General features: G+C 48.2%; 1 protein-coding gene across 1 annotated transcript in view; it reads right to left on the minus strand.

Moving 5' to 3' along the window:
• PRDM8 (PR/SET domain 8) overlaps positions 1 to 18,888 on the minus strand; it is a 25,300-nt gene extending 6,412 nt beyond the window's left edge. The window contains exons 1-7 of the mRNA XM_040488879.1: positions 18,396 to 18,888; positions 17,737 to 17,834; positions 6,257 to 6,507; positions 5,104 to 5,240; positions 2,518 to 2,738; positions 1,287 to 1,518; positions 6 to 878 (exon numbers count right to left, since the gene is read on the minus strand). Of these exons, the coding sequence (XP_040344813.1) occupies positions 6 to 878; positions 1,287 to 1,518; positions 2,518 to 2,736 (1,324 nt within the window). The 5' untranslated portion in view covers positions 2,737 to 2,738; positions 5,104 to 5,240; positions 6,257 to 6,507; positions 17,737 to 17,834; positions 18,396 to 18,888. The remainder of the gene's footprint in view (positions 1 to 5; positions 879 to 1,286; positions 1,519 to 2,517; positions 2,739 to 5,103; positions 5,241 to 6,256; positions 6,508 to 17,736; positions 17,835 to 18,395) is intronic.
• Positions 18,889 to 24,881: the final 5,993 nt, after the last annotated feature.

Here is a 24,881-nt window from a genome sequence, read left to right on the forward strand (position 1 = left end):
CGGGCCCCCAGGCCGCGGGGCCAGCAGCTTGTCGGCGCCTGCAGGCGAAGCGGCCACGGGCGTGGAGGAGCCGCCGCCGCCGCCGCCGCCCGCGTCCTGGTCTTCGGCGGCCGCGCCCCCGCCGTCGGCGGCCGCGTCCTCCTGCAGACCGGCCGCTCGGGCCGCCTTCTTCACCTCCACGAAGGCGCTGCGCTTGGCCTCGCCCGTCTCGGGGCTGGGCGGCGCGAAGAGGCGGCCGTTCTCTTCCAGGCTGAAGTAGCTGCCCGAGGCGCGGTACTGCTGCGGGGTGCACACCAAGTCCTCCTTGGAGGCGGTCAGGGGCCGCTCGGCGAAGCGGCCCCGGCCCCCCGCCAGCCCCACGCCGCCGCCCCCCTCCGCCGCCTCCTCCGGGAATTTCCTCTTCCCCTTGCCGCCGCCTGTGGCGTTGCCGTCGGGACTCAGCTCCGCCTCCTGGTGGCCGCCGCCGCCGCCGCCGCCACCGAGGCCCCGGACGGGGGAGCAGCTGTTGCCTCCCCCCGAGTTTTCGAGCTCCCGGGCCAGGTTGTGAAAGTCCGTGGAGGGCTTGGCGCCGCCGCCGCCGCCGCCTGCCGCGGGCTGGTTACTGCCCTCGGGGGAGGGGGCCGGGTAGTGGTGGATAGGTCCGGCTTTGCCGAACTTGGGGCCGGGGCCCAAGGGCGCTTCCTGTTGCTGCGGCTGCTGGTCTTTGCCACCGCCCCCGCCCCCGTGATCCTTGGTGCCCACGCCGCCGCCTTGCTCTTCTTGGGGGCTGGCATCAGCGCTGTGAAGTCTCTTGGGGCAGCGGAAGCGCAGATGCGCCACATAGGGGAACTCAAACTGGAAACGTTGGCTGCATTCCAGGCATGTGTAAGGGGACGACCCTGCTTAGTGAGAAAACACCACACACCCACGCACGCACGCACACACACACACGTGCGCGCGCGCACACACACAGGCACACCACAGGATTACTAAGCATCGTCTCCAGACCAGTTTGCCATCACCCTTTTCACAAATCCACCTTCATCTCTCAGGACCTGAGTGCCTGAGAAAAGAGTATCCTGTCCGACCTGATCTAACTTTCCCTCCTGATTTGGGGCGCAGGGGACGAGTGCAGTCATCAAGCCTAGTGTCCCCGATTCATCCTCACCTATCTGTCCCAGCTCGAAGTTTCCCTGCCCAGTCGCCCTAAGGGAGGAAAGACGCCAGTGCGCCCGAGGGAGCCCCCGCCTCTCCCTGCGTCTTCCCCGCTAGCGAAGGGCCCCGTCGCAGGTCGCGAGCCAACCTACCATTCATTTTGCTGTGGGATCTAGAGGGGCAGAGCAAGAGTAACTCAGTCAGTTCTTTCCCGTACCAAACTAGTAACTCCTCGTCTTTGGCAATCCTGCGGAGAGAGCGGTAAAACAGCTGTCCGTTTTTTATATAGGCTTCAAGGTTCTGTTCCTCTTTATCTCTGGCTGATTGGACGAGACGCAGCCACATGAGACCTTCCGAAGAACCATTTGCTGCTGAGGTGTCTACCTACAGTTTGGAAAAAAGAAAGAATACAAGGAGGTAGGGGATGGGGGTGGGGGGTGGGGGAGACTCCTGTGAGAGAATGAAGCCAGAGGAACCGGACCATTTCCTCTATGTTATTCTTTTCCAGAGAATTATCTGAGCTCAAGCTTAACCAAGACCCAGGTCGGCACCCATCTTCGTTTTTGTAACCAGGAGGCAAGATAACCGTCCTTTGAAACACTGTATCAATCATATAGATGAAACTGTAGTTTTCATATATTGGTGAGGAAATTTTTCCTTACAATTTAAATTAGTGTTAACCTCTTGAGAATGCACTTCTCAATTATCTCACATTACACAAGTGTGAGGGGTTTTGTCTGTTTCTGGAAGTTAAAAAAGCAAGTGTAGATCTTAGAAATTATTCTGTGGCATTGATTCATCCTCCTAATTTTGCCTTAAACAATTAATAGTTTTTCTTTGGAAAGACAGAATGAGAGAGGAATTATATCTTGAAACTCATACAAATTTAATGCTGTTTTATTGTCAAGCCATTAACATCTTTATTAAATACAAATTCTGGGTACTAGCTAGCTTACTAGAAAGAGTAACATTTAGGAGAAAACTAGGCCTCCTAGGTTGGAACACAAATGCAGCCGATGCTTATAATAAAAGGACTTACAGAGAGTAGTTATTATGCAAACAGCTTCAACCCTGGTTGAAATCTGCCCCAAAGTTAAGGAAGTTGTGTTTATCACCAGGAAAGCCTAGGACTGAGGCAGCAATTTAGATATACCTGGTACTCCGAATCAAATTTTTGTCATTTATTCCAGAAATCAGTTGCCAATAATTTGAGTTTAATTTTTGTTTTTCTGTTTTTAATGTTTTGATCTGTTAAATAGGATGTCTCACATTATTTCACTTTCTACATTCAGAACCTATCTCAGATTGTCATTTGAATGATTCTTAGTCAGTTTTCAACAGGGCATTACCCTCATACCCTGTGCACCACTGGCCAAGACTTACCCGGAAGATATAGGGGACTGTTCTCTTGTCTGTGGACTTGAGCGCAATGAAAGCTATGCTGTCATACAGGGAAGTATGGCTCAGGATGCAGGGACCGAATATAGCATTCTCAGGGATGTCGCAGGTGGTGTAAACGCTGGTAAAAATATCTGTTAGACATTGCTGGACAGCCTTGGCATCTCCATCCCAGATGCCCCGCTGGATGCCTGAATCCTCCATCACTGGAGACAGATACACAGGACAAGGAAACAATTTATATTATTCCTTTTGCCTCTATGAATCCAGGCAGAACATTTCAATTCTTAGACAAAGTTTTCTTGAATTTGCCTGATTTTTGCATAGCCTTTATTTCCAAAATAAAGCCAGTGGCAGATTAATCTGGAGCATTTTGAAAATGACAACTAAGGAGTACTTTCCTCTCCTTCCCACCTCTCACTCGCTTTTTAAAATAATTGGAAGAGTGGGAGCTCAGAGTGCACTGCTCTCCAGAAGGAAAACAGGGCTAGGAAAGAGAAATCGGGTTTTTGCATCAGCTTGGGGGAGGATGGGCCAGGATTTGGGACCAGATTAGGGGAGAACAATAGGATTTTTTCTTTTTTCTTTTTCTTTCTTTCTTTCTTTCTTTCTTTCTTTCTTTCTTTCTTTCTTCCTTCCTTCCTTCCTTCCTTCCTTTCTTCCTTTCTTCCTTTCTTTCTTTTTACTAGCATATAGTTTCCTGACTGAAAATAACTTTCACCCTTGGGAGAAAGCTCTTCTCCTCTCTTCTTGTTTATTGAACTGAGTGGCCAGGAGTTGATTTGTTTTGTTTTGTTTTGTTTTTCTTCCAAAGAGGGGAGCAGCCTTAGTGAGCAAGCAGAGACAGCCGAGCATGGCGAATGGATTTCAAGTGGAGTGTCTGGGCCACTGATTCTGTGTCAGCTAACCTTTCTCTGCAGCCTACAAGAGGGGACGTATGTCTGCTCATTACCATAATCCAACACTGTCCCTCCGAGGCTTTAATTAAAAGCAGCAAGCAGAGGTAATTATTTTTTTCTCGACATGCTTATTTATGGATGAGGGTGAATCCCAGTTACCTTGTTATACAAGGGGGTGGATTGAGTTGCATGTACCTCATGAAGTAGCAGGTACAGGGCAGGCCTGAAGTGTCCCCTGGTTGAAATACTGTGTGTGCAGTGACTGGTGAAATCTCCCTTCCCCAGATATGACCCTGTCTGGGCAAGAGGGGGCAGCCCCACTTGTGTAGACCTCTGTGGGCTCTCTGACTAATCCACAGCAATTTAGAGAGTAATGCCCTGATGGAAGGCTCTGTATTAAACTGTCATAAAGAGACATTTTCCTTCCTTGGCCACGAGACACCCTTCCAAAACTTGTCATTTTTAAACAAAAACAAAGCAGGAATTTAAATTTTAAACTGGCCTTGAACTAACTGCCTTCTTAACTCTGACTGATTAAAAGACTCCCCCAAGTTGGTTTTTCCCTAACAACGTCGAGATAGGCAATAATTTATGTATGCTTTGTATAATTTAAGTAGCAGGAAAGAGTAGACCTAATTCTTTTCCTGAGTAGCTGTTCATTATGGAATAATATTAGTAATGCCCATTTTTATCCTAATGTCTATTAACCAATTAATCTTGCAAATGTGATTACAAGGTAGAGCTTTTTTTTTTTTTTTTTTTTCCTTTCCAGCTAACAGAGCATGAAACTTTGGTCAGCCTCTTTTTCCATTCACTCCGCTACATCCGGCAAATGTCAAGTATTGGGCTGTATCTGCCAGACAGAAATAAGAGAAAATATCCATAAAGTAGAAACTTACTTTATCACAGCATCTATCTCTGGGCATCTTTTACCCCACACACGTAGCCTTTCTGACCTCTAACTGCAAATTTAAATACGTTAAAAAATAAAAAGCCTTCAGAACCTCTCATCTCCTTTTCAACGGAATCCTATTCTCTCCTTTTCAGTTTCCTCAATTCAGCGTTTTATGCCTCAATTTCTCTCCTCCTTTTAAAAGTCTCTTTCACACAAGCGTTTCATTGTGCCGGGAGGTCGCCCCGTCACTTCGGGCAACAGCAGGGACGCAATCATTAAAATGCAGTTCTACCTAACAATATGGTGAAAAGATCCTCGCTACGCCGCGCTAATAGGGGTTCGCGTCGCCGCGGCGGCCGCCACGAGCCTCGAGCCGGCCACAATAACCGCTGGGCGAGAGCCCGGGCTCGCCGGCCGGCGTGCGGTCGCCCGTGCACCCAGCCGCTCGGAGCTCCGCCGCCGGCTCCAGGCCCCGCGCTCAGCGTCCGGGGGGGAGGGTCCTCCCCAGAGCCCGCGGGGCTCGCGGAGCGCCCGCGGCTGCCGCCGGCCGCTCGCCCTCCCGATAGGCAGGCATTGTCTGGCGGCCGCGCGTTCCCCAGTCGCTCGCTTCTCCCGCAAAGTGCTCCCCACCCGCTCCTCCCTTTGTATAACCGTATTGCCGGGAGAGATCCCTTCTCTTCTGGTAGATGACGAGCCGGACGGCAAAATTTTCCACTCTCCCCTAGCAAACCTGCCTTCGTCCCCATCCCCCTCCCACATCAAAGCACGGACACTTACCAGGAATAAGGTCAGGAACGAATCGCCCAAATAAGGCCACCTGGAACCGGGAGAGGCAATCGAGTGCTTCTTTTGCCTATTGTATCAGTGCATTTCCATGTCAAGAGGTGTTGCTATTGCTGTCTCGTAGGCTGTGCCTAAAGAGAGGAGAGAGAGAGAGGGAGAGAGAGAGATGGAGAGATGGGGTGAAAGAGATGAGGAGAGTAAGAGGGGTGAGAGCGAGAGAGCGAGAGCGAGACAGCGAGAGCGCGCGGAGAGAGTTGTACAGATGGACCCGATGCAGTGACTGACTGGCACGCAGACACACACTTTTTGTTTGCTGCACATAATCTGCCCAATGACGCGTGACAGCCCACGTCCCCTCCCTTTAACTCTTTGCTGGGCTGGGCGCTCCCTCCGGCGCCGCCTGCCTCGAAGCGGTCTCTCTGGCCTGCCTGCGCCCCGCAGGTCCTGAGCTCCCCAAGTGGCAAAGCCTCTCTGGGCGCAGCCTGGCCCGCATCCTCCTAAAGCTTCGGCCCTCTGGGACTGTGAGGAGGGGGAAATCAGTGTCGAGGTCAGAAAGGGGAGTACCAAAAGACCTGGAGCGGGCCTTTCTCCGTTTCTCTTGGCACTTGGAGAACCTCTGGCAGAGAGCTGGCCACCCAGCGCGCGCACGGACCCCGCGCGCCTTTCCCGAGTCTGAGTTTGGCGAAGGGGAGGAGGGTTACGGATTAGCCCCGCGGGATTCTCTGGCCACTGAGCCACCGCTGATTTGCGCAGCTAGTTGCCCGGGGGTGATAAAACGGCGCCAGCTCTCCCTTGGAGCGCTCACCGTACCATGCCCTTCCGAGCAAGATTCAGAAAGGATGCGCTTTGGTGAGAACTTGGCTCTGTCTCCCCCCGGATCCAGAGATGGGGTGAGGATGCTGGAGCGCGGACGCCACCAGATCGCAGCAGGGGACTTACTGGGGTCTTCTGGTCCCAGAACTCGAGTATCCGGGCGGGGGGAGAGGTGAGGGGGAGAAGGGTGGGAAGAATCCAGGTTACTAGGCTCAAGCAGTCCCAGCTCTTCCGCTGCCTGGCGAGCTCTTCGTTGTCCCCGAGGGGGTCCCATGTTGGGGGCGGCCCGTGTTCTAAGACCTCGGAGGGGAGTAGTCAAAGTAAAAATTATTACCGAGATGGGCTCCGGAGAGCAATTCACGTGCAGCCGGTGGTGGAAGAGCGGATGGAGTTGCAGCGGCCGTCTCGGGAGCCTCGTTTGTGCGCTAAGCCACTTAGAGGCGCTGGCTTGCCCCTTTAGTGCAGCAGCTGAAGCTAATGACTTGAGGACTTTAACAGCCTGAAAGTTGACTCCTTCCACAGGGGCCGCAACACATTTTCGCTGGGGGATCTCAGGGTTCTCTTTCACCTTTCAACTACCAAATCCTAAGGCAAGAAAGACCTTTAGTGTATAGACAGCTCCACTCTCTCAGCCCCACCCACAACACCACCAATTTGAAGGGGGGCAGTATGTTAGCTTTAGGATGAATCAGATTGTGTAGCCGGCTTAAGTGGACCGAACAGAACCACGACTTAGGAAGGACACAGCCTCGGTTTTTTTTTTTTTTTTAATCCAGGCTGCAATAAGGTAAGTGGTTTGGGGGTTGTCAGAGAGTACCTTAAAAGGAAAGGGTGCATACAGTGTTTGACCCTCTCTCAACTTCGAGACCTCCCTCTGGCTCCCAGTGGGACAGCGAAGAACGTGCCCTTCCTCGCCGCACCCGCAGTCCAAGGAGGCCAGGGAAGGTTTTTGCCGAGGAGAAATAAAAATGTGGGAGTAATTTCCGACTACGTGAGTTCTCTTCTTAATGTCTATCTCCCCCCTACCCACCCACCGCCATTTCCACCCAGTCTTGGTTAGCCCCCTTCCCCGCCCCCCCCCCCCACAAGTTCCGAGTTCTTCTGATCAGACCGGGCGCCTGCCTCGGTGTAAACTGGGACTCTGGCAAAGAAGGGTTGCAAAAGCCCTATATATTAGGCAAAACCCTATACATTAGGGAGGATGAGGGGAATTTCCAGGTTAGCTACTGAGTTTCAAAGCTTCTTAAATGGGAATTGTCTTTCATCTTAACCTATCATTTCTTTTATGCATGTATGAACACTTTTAAACATTGTGGTAAAGGGCAACTCTGACCAAAGCTCAATGTTGAGGGCTTTCACAAGTCCATATAAAAGAATCTGAGTGTTTTAGCCACTAGTTGTCTTATGACTGGATGCTTCATTCATGTATCCTTTCTCTCTCTCTCTCTCTCTCTCTCTCTCTGCCTCTCTGTCAAGAAAGCATCTCTCCTTCCCCTATCACTTGTTTTAAAAAAGGGTGGAAGAATTAGAAATGTCAAAAAAAAATGCCTCAACATCTGGAAGAAAACCTGCAGGGATGAAGAATAGTGGCCAGACACTTAAGTGAATTCAGAGAAAAAAAGGAAAAAGAAAGGGCAAGAGGGGCACAGATGTTAACAACAGCAAGTTAAGATAAAGAAGTAGCCAAAAGAGAGTTGTGGTCTCTTAGAGAGGTGTTCCAGCCTGACAAAGTGACAGTGTGTGTGTGTGTGTGTGTGTGTGTGTGTGTGTGTGTGCAGTGCCCAAGACCCTTATTCCATTAAACTGTTGATCAGAACACTCCTTGGAGCCTCCTTTTGCTGTTATGCAGAGTACAGAAAGTGTTCCTTTCCCAGGAAGAGTCATCTCTCCATTCAATTCCATTAAAAAAAAAATTCTCCTACATATTGTAAATATAAAAGCATCCACTTCAGTGTGTGGGCACTTAGATAACCTTAAACTCTAAGTGGAAAACATTTTTCTTTCCGTTGGCCTTTCTTTTCTTAAATATACAGGACACTTGGACTATGTCTCCTCTGAAGTTCTGAAACCTAAACTCCAGTTTGTATAAAAATTAAAAAAAAAATGCTTCTGACACTTAAGTTGGGTGTGGGGAGCTTGACTGTCCAAATCCCAAGCTAGAAAATAGCTAAGATTCTATATATCAGTGAGGGGAGAGATGTATTGAGAATCTGGTCATCAGATACTTGTTCTCAATTCCACTTTTCTGACCCCTAATTAAGATTTCCCCTACTGATTTCAAATTAAAATCCCCAAATAAAAGAATTTCTAACATTCTATGAATCCAACCAACTCTCTATCTTATGTATTGAATGACTGCTATAGCAAAAAACAACTATGGGTAAGATTAAGCTCAGCATTCCTACTTTGAGGGTTTTCCAGTATTTTAAGTGGTGCACATTTTGCCTGGTAATATAAATGGTCTTAATGACAATTATTAATAGGATGTAAAGAAAATGTAGAAATTACTTTTATTTCCCTAGAAATTTATGGGCTAAAATGGTGCATAAACTACTTTGAAATCACTCTGCGTTATTACTTCCTGGAATTCACTGATACTAAATGAAGGATTGAGGCATTTATTCAGTTGCAAACAGTATTATAAAAATGCATCTCAGTCAATAGTTTGATCTAATTCACATGGAACAATGGGTTTATATTTGGAGCTCTTTTCCCTGGGATTTTATTTCCAATTAAATAATTAGAGAGACAACAATGAAGAGTGAAGGTATGTTCACCTTGCTCTGCCTTAGCAAGGCTTCCTGCAATTATGGTACACACACACACACACACACACACACACACACACACACGTAGACAACTGCAGTATTGTTTTGGAAGAGAAGGCTGGAGAGATGTTGATGAATGATTCCGGAGGTGGTGCCTTTTATGAACTAAGTGAGAGGGTGGAGAGAGTGTAAGAAAGGAAATCTGATTCTTAGAGAGTATTAGAATGGAAATGCCCTTTCTCCTCCCAGGGTAGAGAAATGGGGCCCCCAAATACCTCAACTTTAGTTGATAGGAGGCTGGTGAAGTCTCCAAGAATAACTCACTCAGGAGGATTATTACCCTTTAAGAATGAAAGCACATTATTTTGCTTTCTCTCTTCCTTTCCAAGTCCTGGTCCATCCCCCTCTAATCCTATTTCCAAAGCACTACACCAGCAAGTCTCAGTTGCCAAAAAAAGAAAAAAAAAAAAAAGCAATTCATGGTGAGAGGGAAAATGCACTGGGAGACAAGAGGATGGTCAATGAAACAGACTGTGGAGACTTTTTCCTACACTTACTAATTTCACACAGGGAAGTCTCTGGATGGGGCTGTGAGTGTTGGGGGGAGGTACAGAATGGAACTTCATGGAGGGGTATTGCATTACACAGCCTTATCTTGGAGAATAAGAAATGTTCTAAGGGATAACTCAGAGATAAGAAGAGGCAGACTTGCTGACTGGGTAAAAGTTTACAGGGATGGGGGGCACTTTGTTTTGTATAAGTGTACATGCCAATCTTAGTTTGGGTCTATTCCTTGCCTAAGTACTATAGGTGGTTCATCAGGGATAAAGGAGTGAATGTTTGCCAGGCTGGTCCAGGGACAGCCAGACTCTCAAAGGATGGATAATTCTGTAGCCTGGGAGGAGGGACTCCAGTCTCTCAAGTTCAGAGATCATTACTCCTGACTCACATTTTTCTTGCTTCATCCTGTTTCTCAATACATGGTAGTTGTTTTTTAATGCTGCTGCTCTACTACAACTATTCTCATTATGATTATAACCTACCTTTCTCAAGCTTATAACTCTGAGGGATCTCAAGTTCTCCTTCCCCTTCTTTTGGGAGTTCAGCTCTGAGCTGGATAGCCTTTGAGGACTTTGTGTAATTCATTTCCTCTCCTGGATCTGAGTCCTAGTTAACTGGCTTACTAGCTTCTGAGTATGACTTTTAGCAGGGCTGGCAAACTGAGGTAATATTGGAGACAACTACCACAAATCTGAAATCAGTGCCTCATGCTCATCTGTGTGACTGTGACCTGTGAACCAAATCCAATATCCAGCATCTGACCCGTTAGGTTCTCCCAGCTTTTATACCACTCCCCATATAATATCTATAGAGCTGGCAAGGACTATCCCAGTTTTGTCACATCTGTAGGTTACAATGTCCTTCCTAGACTCAGACACCACAGTGCTTGAATAGGTCTCAGCAGGAGGAGAAGGGTGGACAGAAGGAACTATAAGTAGGGCCACAGTCACCACTCCAAGCTTCCTCACTCCCTGATCCCAGCTGTCCAGGCAGACTGGGGACCAAGGGCTGTGGAGCAGTCTCAAATGGGAGAGAGCATCAGATTTTAAGAAGACTGACTCTAGGCCTTAGGAATGTCACCACGTTGAGAGGTCCTACATCAAATTTTCTTACACAGCCAGGAGAAGGGACATTATCCCAACACTCAGTACTTGAATCTCACCTCTTTATCTCTCTATTTTAGGCTGTGTATGATTCCTGAGTTAAAAAGACAGGTGCTGATAGACTTACACTGGGTTAATACTAGGAGAAATACCTAGCATCTGATCCCAGCTAGTTCTCTGAGGTATGGACTTTGATTTTAAATTGGGCTGCTGGGGGATGAGCAGCATAAACATTCCTCTCCTGGGAAGGGGGTCTAGGAAGAATGCACACATGCCCAGAACTTTCTAGCTTGGAATCTGTCCATGGCATACTTTCCTGAAGGCTAAAGAGAGAGGCAGACATCTGATTTTCTCTGAGGAAAAGGGAGGCAAATAAAGGGGAAAAAACTGAAATAGATTTGGGGGAATAGATATCAGTCAGTAACCACACAGCACCAAATCATATTGCTTTGCTAGAGCCTTGGAAATATAGTTTGATTTCTTCACAAACTATGCTCTCATACCTCCACTGCTCCCCTGGTCATATAACATATTGGACTGTTTGAGTGAAAACCATCTTTCATGATTTTGATTCAAGCATCATAGGCACTTAAAAACTACCAATGTAAGTCTTTCTTCAATTCTAATACTTGGAGAAGTGGTATCTCAGAGAATTCAAAGATCAACTTGCCACAAACAGCAATAACTGCATGACTACTATAAACAATACTGTAGATACATCACCAAATATTAGAAATAACATGCAAGGAGATTGAAAGTTATATTTGTTCTCTTGCTGATTGAAAGGCCAGTTCCCAGATTGATTTGATAGTCTTCTGGTAATATAATATAAACATAACCAAGATATAATTCATAATCTCTTCTAAAGTTTTGAGGAAAATTCATATTTTAAAAATAAATAATATCCAGAAATATCAAATAAATTATTCACAAAATCCTAAGAAAAATAGATATATTGAATATAAAGACCTGGATGTTGAGGTTTCCCAAAGGCCTAGAATTCAGTTTAGGTCTGAACAATTTTTATATCTAATCAGATATGGTTCTCTAGCGTGTGTGTGTGTGTGTGTGTGTGTGTGTGTGTGTGTGTGTGTGTGTTTAAGCTGGTTGGGAGTGAATATTGTTGAGGGTAGCAATTAAAAAACAACATTCAGGACTATCATTTTTCTTGGCTCCAAGTTCACAAAGTAGGCGGTGCTCCTTGTTGTATGTTTTCACGTAGGATAGTTCTGGAGAAGATAGTTTGTGTGAAGTCATATAGAAGAGCAATTGTTCCGGGAGAAGCCAAATTGAATAGAGTTCTAAAGAATAGATTTCCCACGTATGGTTTTAGTATCTAGTACCTTGTGTGTGTGACCAGATGCCTCATAGCATTATCTACATTGCAGAATCAGTTTACCTGGGGTTCTAGGAAGTTAATGTCTCAGACAAGTGGGGATCATCTGAATGTGTGAAAATATCTTGGGGAAAGTCAATGTACTGAGAGTGTGGCTGGTTCCATGCTTTATGCCTGCTACACGCAGACAATTTCTGATGTCTGGAGTCCCTGTTGTCCATGTCTTAGTAAAGAGCACAGCGACAAAGCTGAGTGCAGAGAAGGCCAATGACAGACATGGGGTTCGATGTGGGCTAACAAGGTCACCCTGGGAGAGACTCAGAAGATTACCCTGACAGTATCATGAAGGGAAGACACGGCTCCCACTATGTTTGGGATGAGTCACCAAAGAGTATGGAGCCTCACACTAGACAGGACCTGAACAGAACAAGACTTGCCACCTTCAACAGGGGATCTCTCTTTTAGAAGCAGTTCACTTAAACCATGAACGTGAGGGAGGGGGTGGGAGGGAGAAGAGGCCACGAGGTGAGCTGAGTGTGCTCCAGACACGCCCTGGACTGAGCAGGGAGGAAGCGCCATGTTTTCCATAGTCTCCAGTCTCCTGCTGCCTCCTTGGAATTATTGCCAACCCTTGTCTCCTGCTAGGCGCCACTTGCCTCGCAGAAAGGCGTCCTGAGGGCTGGGCGTGAGGGAACAGCAATGCTCTTTTTACCACCACCCTCCTCCCAGCCCGCTTCGCACGTGCTTTGGTAGGCAGTGTCCGGCCCCCCCGCCCCCCCCGCCATGCACCCACCCCCTTTCCAGAGGCACGGGTCTGCATTATTATCTCATATATGTAGGGTTGCCGGTGACCTCTCTCAGCCTTGGTTTTCCTCCTCAGCAAACTAAATCTGCAAAGAGCTGCCTCCTGGGTCGCGGTGAGGACAGAAAACCAGGGCGAACGACTTTTGGAAAGCCAGTTTCTGAGCAGATGGTAAGGGATAACTTCCAAGAGCCGGGGTTAGTTTCATTTCAGTCTTGGACATCCCAGAGAGGTCGCAATACCTTTATTAGGGAGCATTCTTTTGACTCACAAGTCTGGAGAACTGACCCAAGAAGGACCAACAACTCAGGTTCAGGCCCCAGCTCCACTAGGGGAGCTAAACTCTCTGGGTTCGAATCCTGGCCCCTGACCCCGGGCAGATAATTTAACCGGTCTGTGCTTCAGGCCTCCATCTGAGAACCGAGAGTGGTAAAGGAAATCGTATTCATAAAGTTATCGAGAGGGGTGAGGTGATACTTAGCGAGTGCGGAGAACAACACCTGGCGCATATTACATACTTATTTCAGTGCGGGCTAATGCCACTGTTAGTAACACTGCCTGCGTTTCCTTTTTAAAAAATTTGGGACTTGTGCACCCGCTTTCAAAGCCACTCAGCGAAGGCTACAGGAATTCTCGAAGTTTCTAGGGAACCCGGAAGGAGGTAGTGGAGGATAGAGGCAGGAAGAATCTGTTCAGGTATTCAGGGATCGCTGCTACTGAAGGAAGGGCCCGAATGTTCCAAGCAGGGGCGGCAGTCCCCATTCCCTCCTCCCCTTTACGGAAGAGGCAGCACTTTTGTGCCAGGAGGCTGATTAGACTTCCATCCCTCAGTCGTCAGGGGGTCCTTTCGTTAGAACTGATAGCGGCGCCACGTTAGAAACGCAGGGAAGTGAGGGCAGCAAAGGCTGAGGCAGTTCGACCCCGCACGTAGGACAAGCAGCACGGGATGCCTCGCGGATTAACTCAAGAGCTGCAGCCAGAAAGCCAAAGTGTGGGTGGGCAGAGAAGCCCGGGGCACCACGCCGCCGGTCTGATCGGGGCCCAGGGCCTCTGAGCGACGCTGCCCCTTCTCTGCCTCGAAGGGCGGCGGCTCAGCAGCGGGCGAGCTCTGGAGCGTGCAGGGCAGCCGCGGCTCTCCCCTCCACACCCAAGTCTGGGGAGCGAGGTGGGCCGCTGCCCGGGGGACTTCGAGCACGGCGAGTTCTCTCACTCCCACTGCCTCTGGCCCCGCCCCGGACGCCCGCACGCGGGCTGCGCGCGGAGCATTATGGGCCGCAAGGCCGACGGGGCCCCTGTCGGGGCCGGGGCTGCGGTGCTGAGCTTCCTCCCCGGGCCGCCCGCCGCTTTCGCGCAGCCGCGGCCCGGAGCAGGCGCGTTGTCCGCCCCCACGCCGGTAGCCTCGAGCTCTGGGAAACCTCCCGCCCAGGCCGGGGCCCGGTGACCGAGGTCAGTTGCGGGCTCCTTATTGCTCTTTCTTGTGAAGGATCCCGGGGGGGGTGGTTAAGAGCTCCAAATTTGGCTTCCTAAACACTTTTATTAGGAATCTGCTAGCTCTGTGTCTTTGAGCGAATCACCTAACCTCTCTGAATTTGAGTGCCCGCATTTGGAAAATAGCAAAAACAACATTTATCTCACAGGGTGGCAAGAGGAAGCCGGGGTTCAGATCCCAGCTGGACTTCTTGCTCGGGCTAGTTAGCCTCTCTGTGCGTCTGTTTCCTGTGAAGGAAGGGGATCTGTGAACTAGAGAGAATAGCGTTTGACTCAGAGGGTTATAATTAAATGTGATAAGCCTGGCAGAGCATTCGGCCTAGCATGCAGCAGGAGCCCAAACAGTTAATTACTTCAAGTATCTCAGTGCTTGCCACTTTGAAATCTAGATAAATGTAATTTTTAAATCTTGCTTGTCCTGCTTCACTTTCCCTTATTTTCAGAGAGAAACAGTGCACAAAGGCGTGTGTGGGTATTTGGGGTGATAGTACCCACAGAATTGGGAAGAATTAGCTTGTGGCTGGAAGCTGCATGCCTTTCCTTCCTCCTAGCTTCTCCTCTTCAGTTTCTAGGGACAAGGTAAAATAATAGGAAAGGCAGAGAAAAGGAGCTTGGAACACGAAAGATTCGCAACAAACGTTTCTTGAGTAGAAAATGTCGTTTCAAATGTTAAGAAGATAAGGGGTCTGATGTGGAATGGGAGACCCACGATTGGACGTGGCTTCCATGTCTCTGTGCCCAACTGCCAGTAGGCAAGTTGGGAGCATTTCTGTCTTTAGTCATGGCCCCTGGGAGGGGGAGACCTAAAGGAGGGGTAGAAGACAGGGTGGCACTGCTCTAGGGAACAGGTTTGGGGGGCAAGAGGAGTAAAGGTGCAGCCTACTGCATACGGAGAAGGGCTGCATTCCTGCAACAGACAGAGAGCCTACCTGACTCAAGAGAGGTAAAACTCAGGTGAGGAGAAGAAAAGAGCAAAGACGCACGGGTCAGTCATCCTGGGGTGCTTTAGACCTTCAGCGGAGTGTTGGAATCTCTATATTCCCCAAAGCTTGAAAATTCGAGGAGGAGCCCCAAAACTGTCATTCCCACACATCCCTTAATCATCCTCGCAGCTCAGACCCTTTCAGAGTGGGGAGCATACCTACATCACCATATGCCTCATCAGGGCTCCACTCCTTCAATACCAGTGACCTCCTCTGATTTTTCGGATGGGAGCACTTACATCCTTTTTTGTTCCCTATAGAGAATAGCATAATGGAGGATGATGTTTTACCCAGGAACGAACAGGACGTCCGGGAAAACCTGGCCCCAGACAGCGTTCAAGACCATTCCCTTCTGCTTTTTTCCTGAGGGCAGAGAATGCTGATGCAGCAACAGTCACCTAAGGTATTTCATAACCTTCTGGCTCTTGGTCTCCTCTCCTCTCAGACTAAGAAGTGATGTTAGCGGAAAAGAGAATACAATAAAATAAAACCAATTCCTCGGTGTTTTGACCCCCCCCCTCCCACCACCAGCAAAGGAGACAACTGGTGAGAAGGAGCCACAACTTGGAAAAGATTTATTTTTCCTGGCCATAAATCTCACCCCCTTGTTCCTCTGCCCAGCGAAGCATGATAAAGTCCTTTTCCATAAAGTATTCAGTATTAGAGCCACAAAGCTCCCCCAATCAGTAGCCATCTGCTTCTACCATAACTGCTGCTCCCGAAGCAGGGAAGGCAGCAGCAGAGAAAGGGCACCACTGTTAGGCTGCTGGACAAATGAGGAGACTGAATAGCTTTGGTTTTCCTTGTGTATCTGTATCTATAGAGACAGGAGAAGAAAGGCCGCATTATATTGATACAACAATTGTAAAACAAAACACGGAAGAGGCATCTAAAGGGCAGTATCGCATGCATCAGGGGTCCCCAGATAAAAGGGGAGCTAACAGATTTATAGAAACCTTTAATTGGTTTTCAATTGAAAGCTAAAGAGGCTGGGGCGAAGCTGTGAAGAGTGGCAAAGTGCCCTCCTTCAGCCGTCTGGGAGGCGTGATCGATTCCATGGAGGGAGAAAAGAATAAGGAACCGTCCTGCGCCTCTGCGAGAGCAGGGAGCCATGCCGTGTTACAAGCTTTTCTCTTTGGCTAGGGAGTTATATGACCATAAGAACAGAGTCTCTCAGTCTCTCTTTTTCTTCCTCCCCCTCCCTTCCACCTTCCCTTCCTCTCACTTTCCCTCAGACTGGCAGACAAGTGGAGAGGGAAGGAAAGGATGCACAAGTAAATCTATTGATCTTCAGAAGAAATAGATCGCAGCCTAAAAACACCCAGCTTTAAATCTGTTCATCTGCCAGGAGGGAGGCCCCTTGGACAGGAATAGGAATCCCACCCTCCCCCCACCCAAATCCTCTCCTCTCTCTTTTTCTAGACTCAAACAGGAAAAGCAAAAAATCTCAGGAGACTCTCCACTGCGGTAGTACAGTGAGAAGTCTTTGCTTGTGCCCACTGGGGTTATTTCAGAGCAGACGCTCCACTCAGCTCGCCATGAGCGCCTTAACCCCTTCCGGCCGCAGCCCATCGCGGCTCCAATCGGCTCGGTTGGCAGTGCCCCACCCACACAGTACCCCCCACCCAACCGTCTGTCCATCCGTCTGTCCCTACGGCTGATTTATTGACCCGACCCTCCGTTATCTTCTTCGATTTCCTAATTAATCGCAGATAAAAGGCAATGGTGCAAATTACAATGATGAAGGGCTGGAAGATGGTTTTGATCAAAATGGGAGAAGGGAGAGATGATTAATTGGACATGAGACTGAAATCTCAAGTGCGAGGAACAGGCCTCAGGGGGTCAAACCCTGACCCCTGAATGTTGTGGGTGAGCCCTTCTGCCTGCTTTAGCGCCTTCATGAGGAGGTAGTCCCTCAGATTAGGTCACTTGGGTCCCAAGCCTGTGGAGGAGAGAGAACTGGGGTTCCTCTGGGGCTTCCAAACTCTCTAGGTGCCTGCTGCCCAGCCCACTCTCCCCCCTCCCCGGACATACTCTGCTGCTGCCCCAGCAGAATTTCGGGATCCCTGGCCAGTGATTCCACTGTCCAACAGGTACGCCTTTTGGCTGAAGTGCACCCCGTTATTGCATAAATGCCTGGCAAGTCTCTCACAGTTTTCCTGTCTTTGAACATTCCTCTAGTGAGTGGGGCTAACTCTTTGTGAAACTGCAGGAAAACAAGTCTAGTAGGTCAGAGATTGTGTTTGTTCGTGTAAGGGATTAATAGAGCCCCTTTCTGATGCTGCTTTCCAGAATTACATTCGGGATTAAAAAGCAGACACGGCACGGGCACACATTTTGCATTCACTGGTGGTTGTGATTAATGTTTCCGAGGGGATTTGTGCTGGGAGCTTACGGAACGTGCTCTCGGGGGTCTAATGCCCATCGGCCGCGGCGCCGGGGTGAGAGGAGGGTCTGCGGGCACGCGCCAGAGCACGGGGGATTAGAGAGGACCTCAGATGGGCACAGACGCCCGGTGCGGTGGCCTTTTAGTGCCGCCCCGGCACCCGGCAAAACTGCTTAGGAGGAGGAAGCTGTGAGAACTGTCCCAGGGGACGGACTTGGGGTTTTTAGGGATATGTGTAAAGGGAAGATGCCCTCGAGTGGCCTGACTTTTGGGTGGGAGAAAGGGGCTCAGTACCAAGCCTCTGAACTTCATACATCCGTCCTGTGAGAGGAGTTCGTCCCCCACTCCCGGTTCAGGGGAAGCGCTGCTCCCGGACGCGTCACTCACCGGCAAATAAAGAGTCGCCCGGCCCTGGCCCGCGAGAGAATGACCTCAACCCCTGCCGCCAGTCTCAGGGCTGCTGTGTCGGGCACTCAGAGGAGCATCTGTGGAGAGGAGCCGGAGTCTAGGCTTGAAATGCATCCCCTTCCCCAGCATCCCCCCCCCCCCCGCGGGCAGCCAAACCCTTCCCCGAGCGTGTGCAGGGACGAAGGAAGGAGAGGAAAGTTCCAGAATGGAAGGAGGGACACGGAGGGTAGGAACGGAACCTGGCAGGCAAAGTAAAAAGAGAAGCAAATAGGAAGCGAGAGAGGGTGGTAGGAAGAAGAGGAGAAAATGGGGAAGGGGGCGGCCGCAGCTGCTGGACATTACCGCTCTCCGGCAGAAGGGGGCACTCCGCCCGCCGAGACAGCCTCCCACTGGGCTGCGGCGGGATCCCCAGCAAAGCCCGCCCTCCAGCCCCGGCTCAGGGGAGTTGGGCGCCCCCTCCTGGCAGCTGCACGATCGCTCCCCGCGGTCTTGCGGGTGCTCGGGTCCAGCTACTGCTCCGCCAGGACTGGGAGGTGGTGCGCGGAGGAAGGCCAGGGACGGAGAGTGGGTGTGAGGGCGCCACGAGAGTGGCCCGGCTTTCCCGTCTTTTCCTGCCCCCTCCGCCTCGGCTTCCTCACCTGGGGCCTGCAAAGCTGCTTCCCCGTGAGCGCGGCTCCCGCGTGCCCCTCCGCGGCGGGGCTCCCGTCCCAATCAGAGCCTGTGCAGGAGCCTGCCCTCCTCTCAAAGCAGTCCATCCTGGTCTCTGCCGCAGCAGCTGGGAGGGAGGGAGGGAGCGACCGCCGGCTGCTGCTGGGCGGCGTCTGGGGGCCTCGAGCCCGACGCGAGGAGCCGCCATCTGGAGCCTCGGCAGCGGGAGGGGTGCGGGTGCGAGGGAAGGGGCCTGGCGGCCGGGGCTCGGGCCGAGGCGGGCAAAGGACGGGAGTCTGCGGCGCAGGAGCGGCCTGAGTGCTTGCGTGTGTGGCGGAGAAGGAGAGGCCTGCCCCTGCCATGGCCCCCGAATTTCGGGGCGGTTTCGATTGGCAGGTCTAGCGAAGGCGGGGGACCCAGTAGGCAGTTCCTCCGATCCCCGTTCCCAGCCGTTTCCCCCGGGACAGGAGTGTGGAGAGCTGGGCGGGGTGGGGGTGGGTGGGGTGGGGAGCCAAAACACACCCGCTGTCCGTCAGAAGTGTTTTTCTCATTTCCCTTCCCTCCCACTTTGTTCATCCCACTTTAGGAAACATTCCTCTCCAAAGGCGTGGATTTTTGGACACCTACACATTGAGACAACTACTCAGCCAGGACGTGGGATAGTCACTGATAGGATATCACCCTTGGGGACAAATACACTCTAGTTTCCAGTGGACGGTGGAAGAGGAAGGGGATGAGGTGAAGAAAACTCTTCTTGGACATTTAGCATAGGGAAGGAGAGAATGGGGGAGGGGTAGGAAGTGTGGACCCCTTTCATTTCAGATCCTTCCAGTGTTTTTATATCTTCAACTTAAAAAAAATTCCCGAGTTTGAATGGGAGAGGCGAGCAAACTCAAGGAAGGAAAAAGATGTGATGAGTATAGGAGAGAGCCAAGGGATCTGTTCAGGGAACTCCAGCTCTCCAGAGATGCCCTCAGCCATAGGTTTTAGCCTAGTGTAAGGGGAGCTGATTGGGTACATCTGCTGTGGCGGGAGATCTGAATTAAAAAAAAAAAAAAAAAAGACTCCATGGCATTAAAACATTAAAATATACTCCCCTCCCCCAGCTGTCTCCTGTCCGGCAGAATGGCATTATGTAAAAGATCTGGCATGTCACCCAGTGGCACATCTGGTAGGTGTAGATGGCATTCATTAGCACAGGGCTTCTACTCTGCAGCATGCCAAAGCCCTGACAGAGATACCCGCTGCCAATCATTCATTCGCTGCCAATCCCTGAGCGCGGCCGGGCGGGATGGCTCCCTTCCACCCTGGCACCAGGACTGGAGGAAACAATGTGTTGAGATATGAAGAGATGAAAACGGAGCTGAGGATGCAAGGCACCCAACAGATGTATCCCGTGAGGAGATAACGGTGCGAAGAGTCATTTAGCAAGGAAGCATATGCAGGATCTCAGGAGGGAGGCTCGGGCAGGGGTCTGCCTGACTAGGACTGAGCGGAGGGAGGGGCCCGGGAACCCCTTCAGAAACCTCAAAGTTGAAGTTTCTTCTCTGAATACAAAGACCACCCCCCCAACCCTAACTGTAAGACCCTCTCCCCATCCTGTGTGTACTCTGTTCATCTAACCAGCTCTGAAAAGATGAACTCAGTCCTCCCTAAGGCTTTTGGTTACCAACATAAAGAGAACCTTTAAAACCTGCTGTTTTTAATGTTGCACCATTCTCTTTGCCTTGTAATTTGAGAGGGGAGGGAAGCTGTCAGGCTGTCTACTGAATTTTAAAACATATAGTGTGTTGGGGGGCACCTGGGTGGCTCAGTCGGTTAAGCATCCGACTTCAGGTCATGTCTCTCAGTCTGTGAGTTTAAGCCCCACGTTGGGCTCTGGGCTGACAGCTCGGAGCCAGGAGCCTGCTTCAGATTCTGCATCTCCCTCTCTCTCTGCCCCTCCCCCATTCTCTCTCTCTCTCTCTCTCAAAAAAAAACAAATAAACATTAAAATTTAAAACATACAGTGTGTTGGGACCAAAGTGTTTCATATATTAGCAACATGGATGAAGAAGGAACTCTAAAGGTCTTGATTCCTAGCCTTTCAAAGGGGATAAAGATGAACAAAAGAAAGCATAAGGGATTATTAAAATGGCAAAAGATAAACAAAATCTAGGATAAAGCTTGCCTCTGAGGTTGTCCTTTTTCTTAGTCTGAGTGCCGATTACCTAGCTGGTCAGTGTATTGTTTTTCTTTATGACATGTATTATTTTATGAATATTCTTTTCATCTACCCAATATTTAATAAAGCAACAACAGGAGTCAGAGGTTTGAGGGTTTGTGGAATGAAATTTTTTAAGTTAAGTCTAACAGTTCTTTATTGCATATGTACTTGTATATAATATATAAAATTATAGTACTCTTTTTAATGTAAGTATATACTATGAAATGTTTGGGGCATTCTTATACTGGTTCATGGTCACAACATGACTGCTATAATTATCCAGACATCACACCATTGTTCTAAGCATGAAGAAAGGGACAGGGGCAGAGAAAAATAGTTCTTTCCTTTTATCAGTAAAGGAAAAACTTTCATTTTTCATTAGCCAGACCTGTGTCACTTGCCTACAGATACCCGCAAAGGAGCCTGGGGAAATTAGCCTCTAAAGTGCAGAAAGATAGGGATAAGGGAACTAGGAATGGTAATGGAGTTGTAATGCAGGGTGTCTGCCAAAAAGTCAAAGGCAAAGAAGACTTAAAATTAGCACCAGGCAAAAGCAGATTATCAGGTTTTATCATTGTTTTAAATAAGAGTCTTTTGTTCTCATTATAGTTATTAAAGCTTATCAGTTAGGGATGCTGTACTTGAATTAGTGATTTGTGAATTTAATCAAATTATGTTTCAGAATAAGGGCTCAAGCTTAATTGATATATTCATAAAACAGTTGATATAAAACCTTGTTTATATTTAAATAAAATTAATCTTTGGAAAAAAGCATAAATAGAATTTGTTTACAAACTTAAAGGGAAAAAGGAACATGGATTTTGTTAGGACTAGAGTTTTAATACCCATTCTGATACTAGATGTGTGACTTTGGGCATTTTACTTGTCTAAATCATATGTCCTAATCTATAAATGGGAAATAATAGTATCTTGCAGGGTTATGGTGAGGCTTAGATAGGCTTTATTTATTATTTTATTTTATTTTATTTATTTCATGAGAGAGAGCACATGAGTGGGGGAGTGGGGCAGAGGGAGAGAGAGAATCTTTTTTTTATTAAAAAAAAATTTTTTTTTTACGTTTATTTTTGAGACAGAGAGAGACAGAGCATGAACGGGGGAAGGGCAGACAGAGAGGGAGACACAGAACCGGAAGCAGGCTCCAGACTCTGAGCCATCAGCCCACAGCCCGATGCGGGGCTCGAACTCACGGTCTGTGAGATTGGGACCTGAGCTGAAGTCGGACGCTTAACCGACTGAGCCACCCAGGTGCCCCGAGAGAATCTTAAGCAAACTCCATGCTCAACATGGAGCTCAACATGGGGCCAGATCCCTGAGACATGGGATCCCTGGGACACTGGGATCATGACTTGAGCTGAAATCAGGAGTCAGATGCTCAAGTGACTGAGCCACCCAGACACCCCAATAGGTTTTAAAATGTAGTAATTGTTAGGGACCCAGCAGGAAACAGAATTCAGTCCAAATGAAGAGACTATTTAAAAAGATGTGGGCATAGTTATGGGAATAAATGAGATGATGAAGCATACAGAAACAGCTTAGTAAGAAACTCTTTGGAGAGAAATTAGTGTTTCTGGACTGCAACTGTGAAGGAGTGGCCCAGTGAAATAGAGATACAGCTACTGCCAGAGAGCAAGTGGTATAGCAAAAAGGAAGCAGGAAAGAATGCCAGTCTCTCTCTTCTCAAACATTCCAGTTTCATGTTGATATCTTCCATTGGCCAAACCCAACAGGAAACTAGGTGGCAAGGTGTTGGAACATGGTGATGAGTCTGCATGGCTCAGCTTCTGAGGACTTCGAGCTAGGCATAGAAGGATGCAGACTGAATCTCAAGAAGACAAATGGAGAATAATCAGCACACTGTTGTTATTAGTCATAAATAAGATTCTCGGAGAACCCTCTCTGCAAACATTTTTTCAACTGAGAGTAAAAACAGTCTTTGCAGACGTAAGCATCCAAGTTTTTAAGAATCATCTTTCACAGCGCTTTGGCTGAAAGGTTCCTACTGGCACTCATGAAAGATTTCCTGAGGTCTTGGCAGAGTTTGCAAGCCAAGACCTAGAATAATTGGAGAGTACGCCCTATGAACTTCCTTTGGGCATCCCCAGGTCTCTCATCATTTTGTGGCTTCCTGTGTCAGGATCAGTCTTGCTAGGCCTGGTTAGTCACTTGCTGACTGTTACTTTCAAGGAAGCCAGCCAGGCTTCAGCAAAAGGTGACTACCTCATAACATATCAACCTCACAGTAACAGGAAGGCCTACTAACTTCTCCCCATGAGTTCAGAGTCTTTGTGGACTTCAGACTGCAGTAACTTTTCCTCTTTCCAACTTTGCCATCCCTATCCTTTCCTCCTAAACCTGAATTAACCAACCCAGAGATAAAATGATAAAAGAGGACAGTGGTAGAGACACCTATTTTCTTCCCTAATTTTAGATAAATATTATAACTAGTATCAGAGTCTTCAGTGTTCACTCTGGATATTAACAAACAAAAGCCTCATTTCTGAATTTCTAGAAGCTAAGAGTTTGAGAAATTGAGAGTACTGATAATAAAACTAGCAGTCACTGAATGCAAACTGATGCAGGCACTCTGGAAAACAGTATGGAGGTTCCTCAAAAAATTAAAAATTGAGCTACCTATGACCCAGCAATTGCATTGCTAGATATTTATCCAAAGGATACAAAAATGCTGAATAAAAGGGGTACATGCACCCCAATGTTGTAGCAGCTCTATTAACAATAGCCAAATTATGGAAAGAGCCCAAATGTCCATTGACTGATGAATGAATAAAGAAGATGTGGTATAAATATTACTTGGTGACTAAAAAGAATGAAATCTTGCTATTTGCAACAATGTGGATGGAACTACAGTGTATTATAAGTTTTGAAATAAGAGAAAGACAAATTTCATATGATTTCACTCATATGTGGAATTTAAGAAACAAAACGGATGAACATAGGGGAAGTGAAGGAAAAATACGATAAAAAACAGGGAGGCAAACCATAAGAGACTCTTAAATACAGAGAACAAACTGAGGGTTACTGGAGTGGAGGTAGGTGGAGGGATGGGTTAAATGGGTGATGGGCATTAAGGAGGGCATTTGGTGGCATGAGCACTAGGTGTTATATGTAAGTGATGAATCACTGGGTTCTACTCCTGAAACCAGTACTACGTGGTATGTTAATGAACTTGAATTTAAATTATTAAATTTAAAAAAATACGTTACTTAGGAAAAAAATTAGCAGTCATTATTTCAGTGGAGAGAAACAAATTAACTCTAGAAAAGTTAGTGAGAAGCAAGCATGAATACTTTTTAAAAAAAAATTTTTTTTTTCAACGTTTATTTATTTTTGGGACAGAGAGACAGAGCATGAACGGGGGAGGGGCAGAGAGAGAGGGAGACACAGAATCGGAAACAGGCTCCAGGCTCTGAGCCACCAGCCCAGAGCCCGACGCGGGGCTCGAACTCCCAGACCGCGAGATCGTGACCTGGCTGAAGTCGGATGCTTAACCGACTGCGCCACCCAGGCGCCCCAAGCATGAATACTTTAATAAGTACCATATACAACTAAACAATGCAGGTAACTGGAATAGACCAACTTCTGACATGACAGAATGGGGAGCTCTATTGAACCATCCCCCAGTGAAACTAGTGAAAATTATATATATACAAAAAATAGTCCTTTAAAGGACTGCCTGAAGGCAAATAGCAAATGAAGAAAGGTCTATTCAATTTGAAATTTGAAATTCTATTTCAAATCTATTTCAAATCTATTCAATTTGAAATTTGAAATTCTATTTCAAATCTATGAAAATTTGGTAGGATCAATTAAAGTCTGTGGTATTTGAACCAAGAGCACTTCCTACCTGCCTCTTACCAACTCAGTGGGGCACAGACTCAACTGCAGACTGCTGCAACCAAGAACATAGGGCTCACTTTATCCTCCAGATCCGAACTGGAGGATTTCTTTTTGTTTTTGCTTGTTTGTTTATTTGTTTGTTTGTTTTTTCAATTAAGGGCAAGATTTCTGCTTTTCTAATCTTGCCCCTAGCTTACCTGTCTCAGGTGAGTGTGGTCAGGAGGTCAGAACTTCCTTCTTCTGCCTAAGCCTTACTTGTGGAATAGAGGTTCTACTTTGGGTATGGTGCTTTGGGAATCGTGGGGCCCTGGTGTCACTCAGAAGCTTGTCATTGGCCCTACCCCAGGAGACCTAGTTCAGAAATTTTGCCTGTGGGTGGAGGGGGGGAACCAGT

This window comes from Herpailurus yagouaroundi, unplaced genomic scaffold, assembly GCF_014898765.1.
Source record: "Herpailurus yagouaroundi ecotype Mexico unplaced genomic scaffold, PumYag 28, whole genome shotgun sequence".
NCBI classification, from domain to species: Eukaryota; Metazoa; Chordata; class Mammalia; order Carnivora; family Felidae; genus Herpailurus; species Herpailurus yagouaroundi.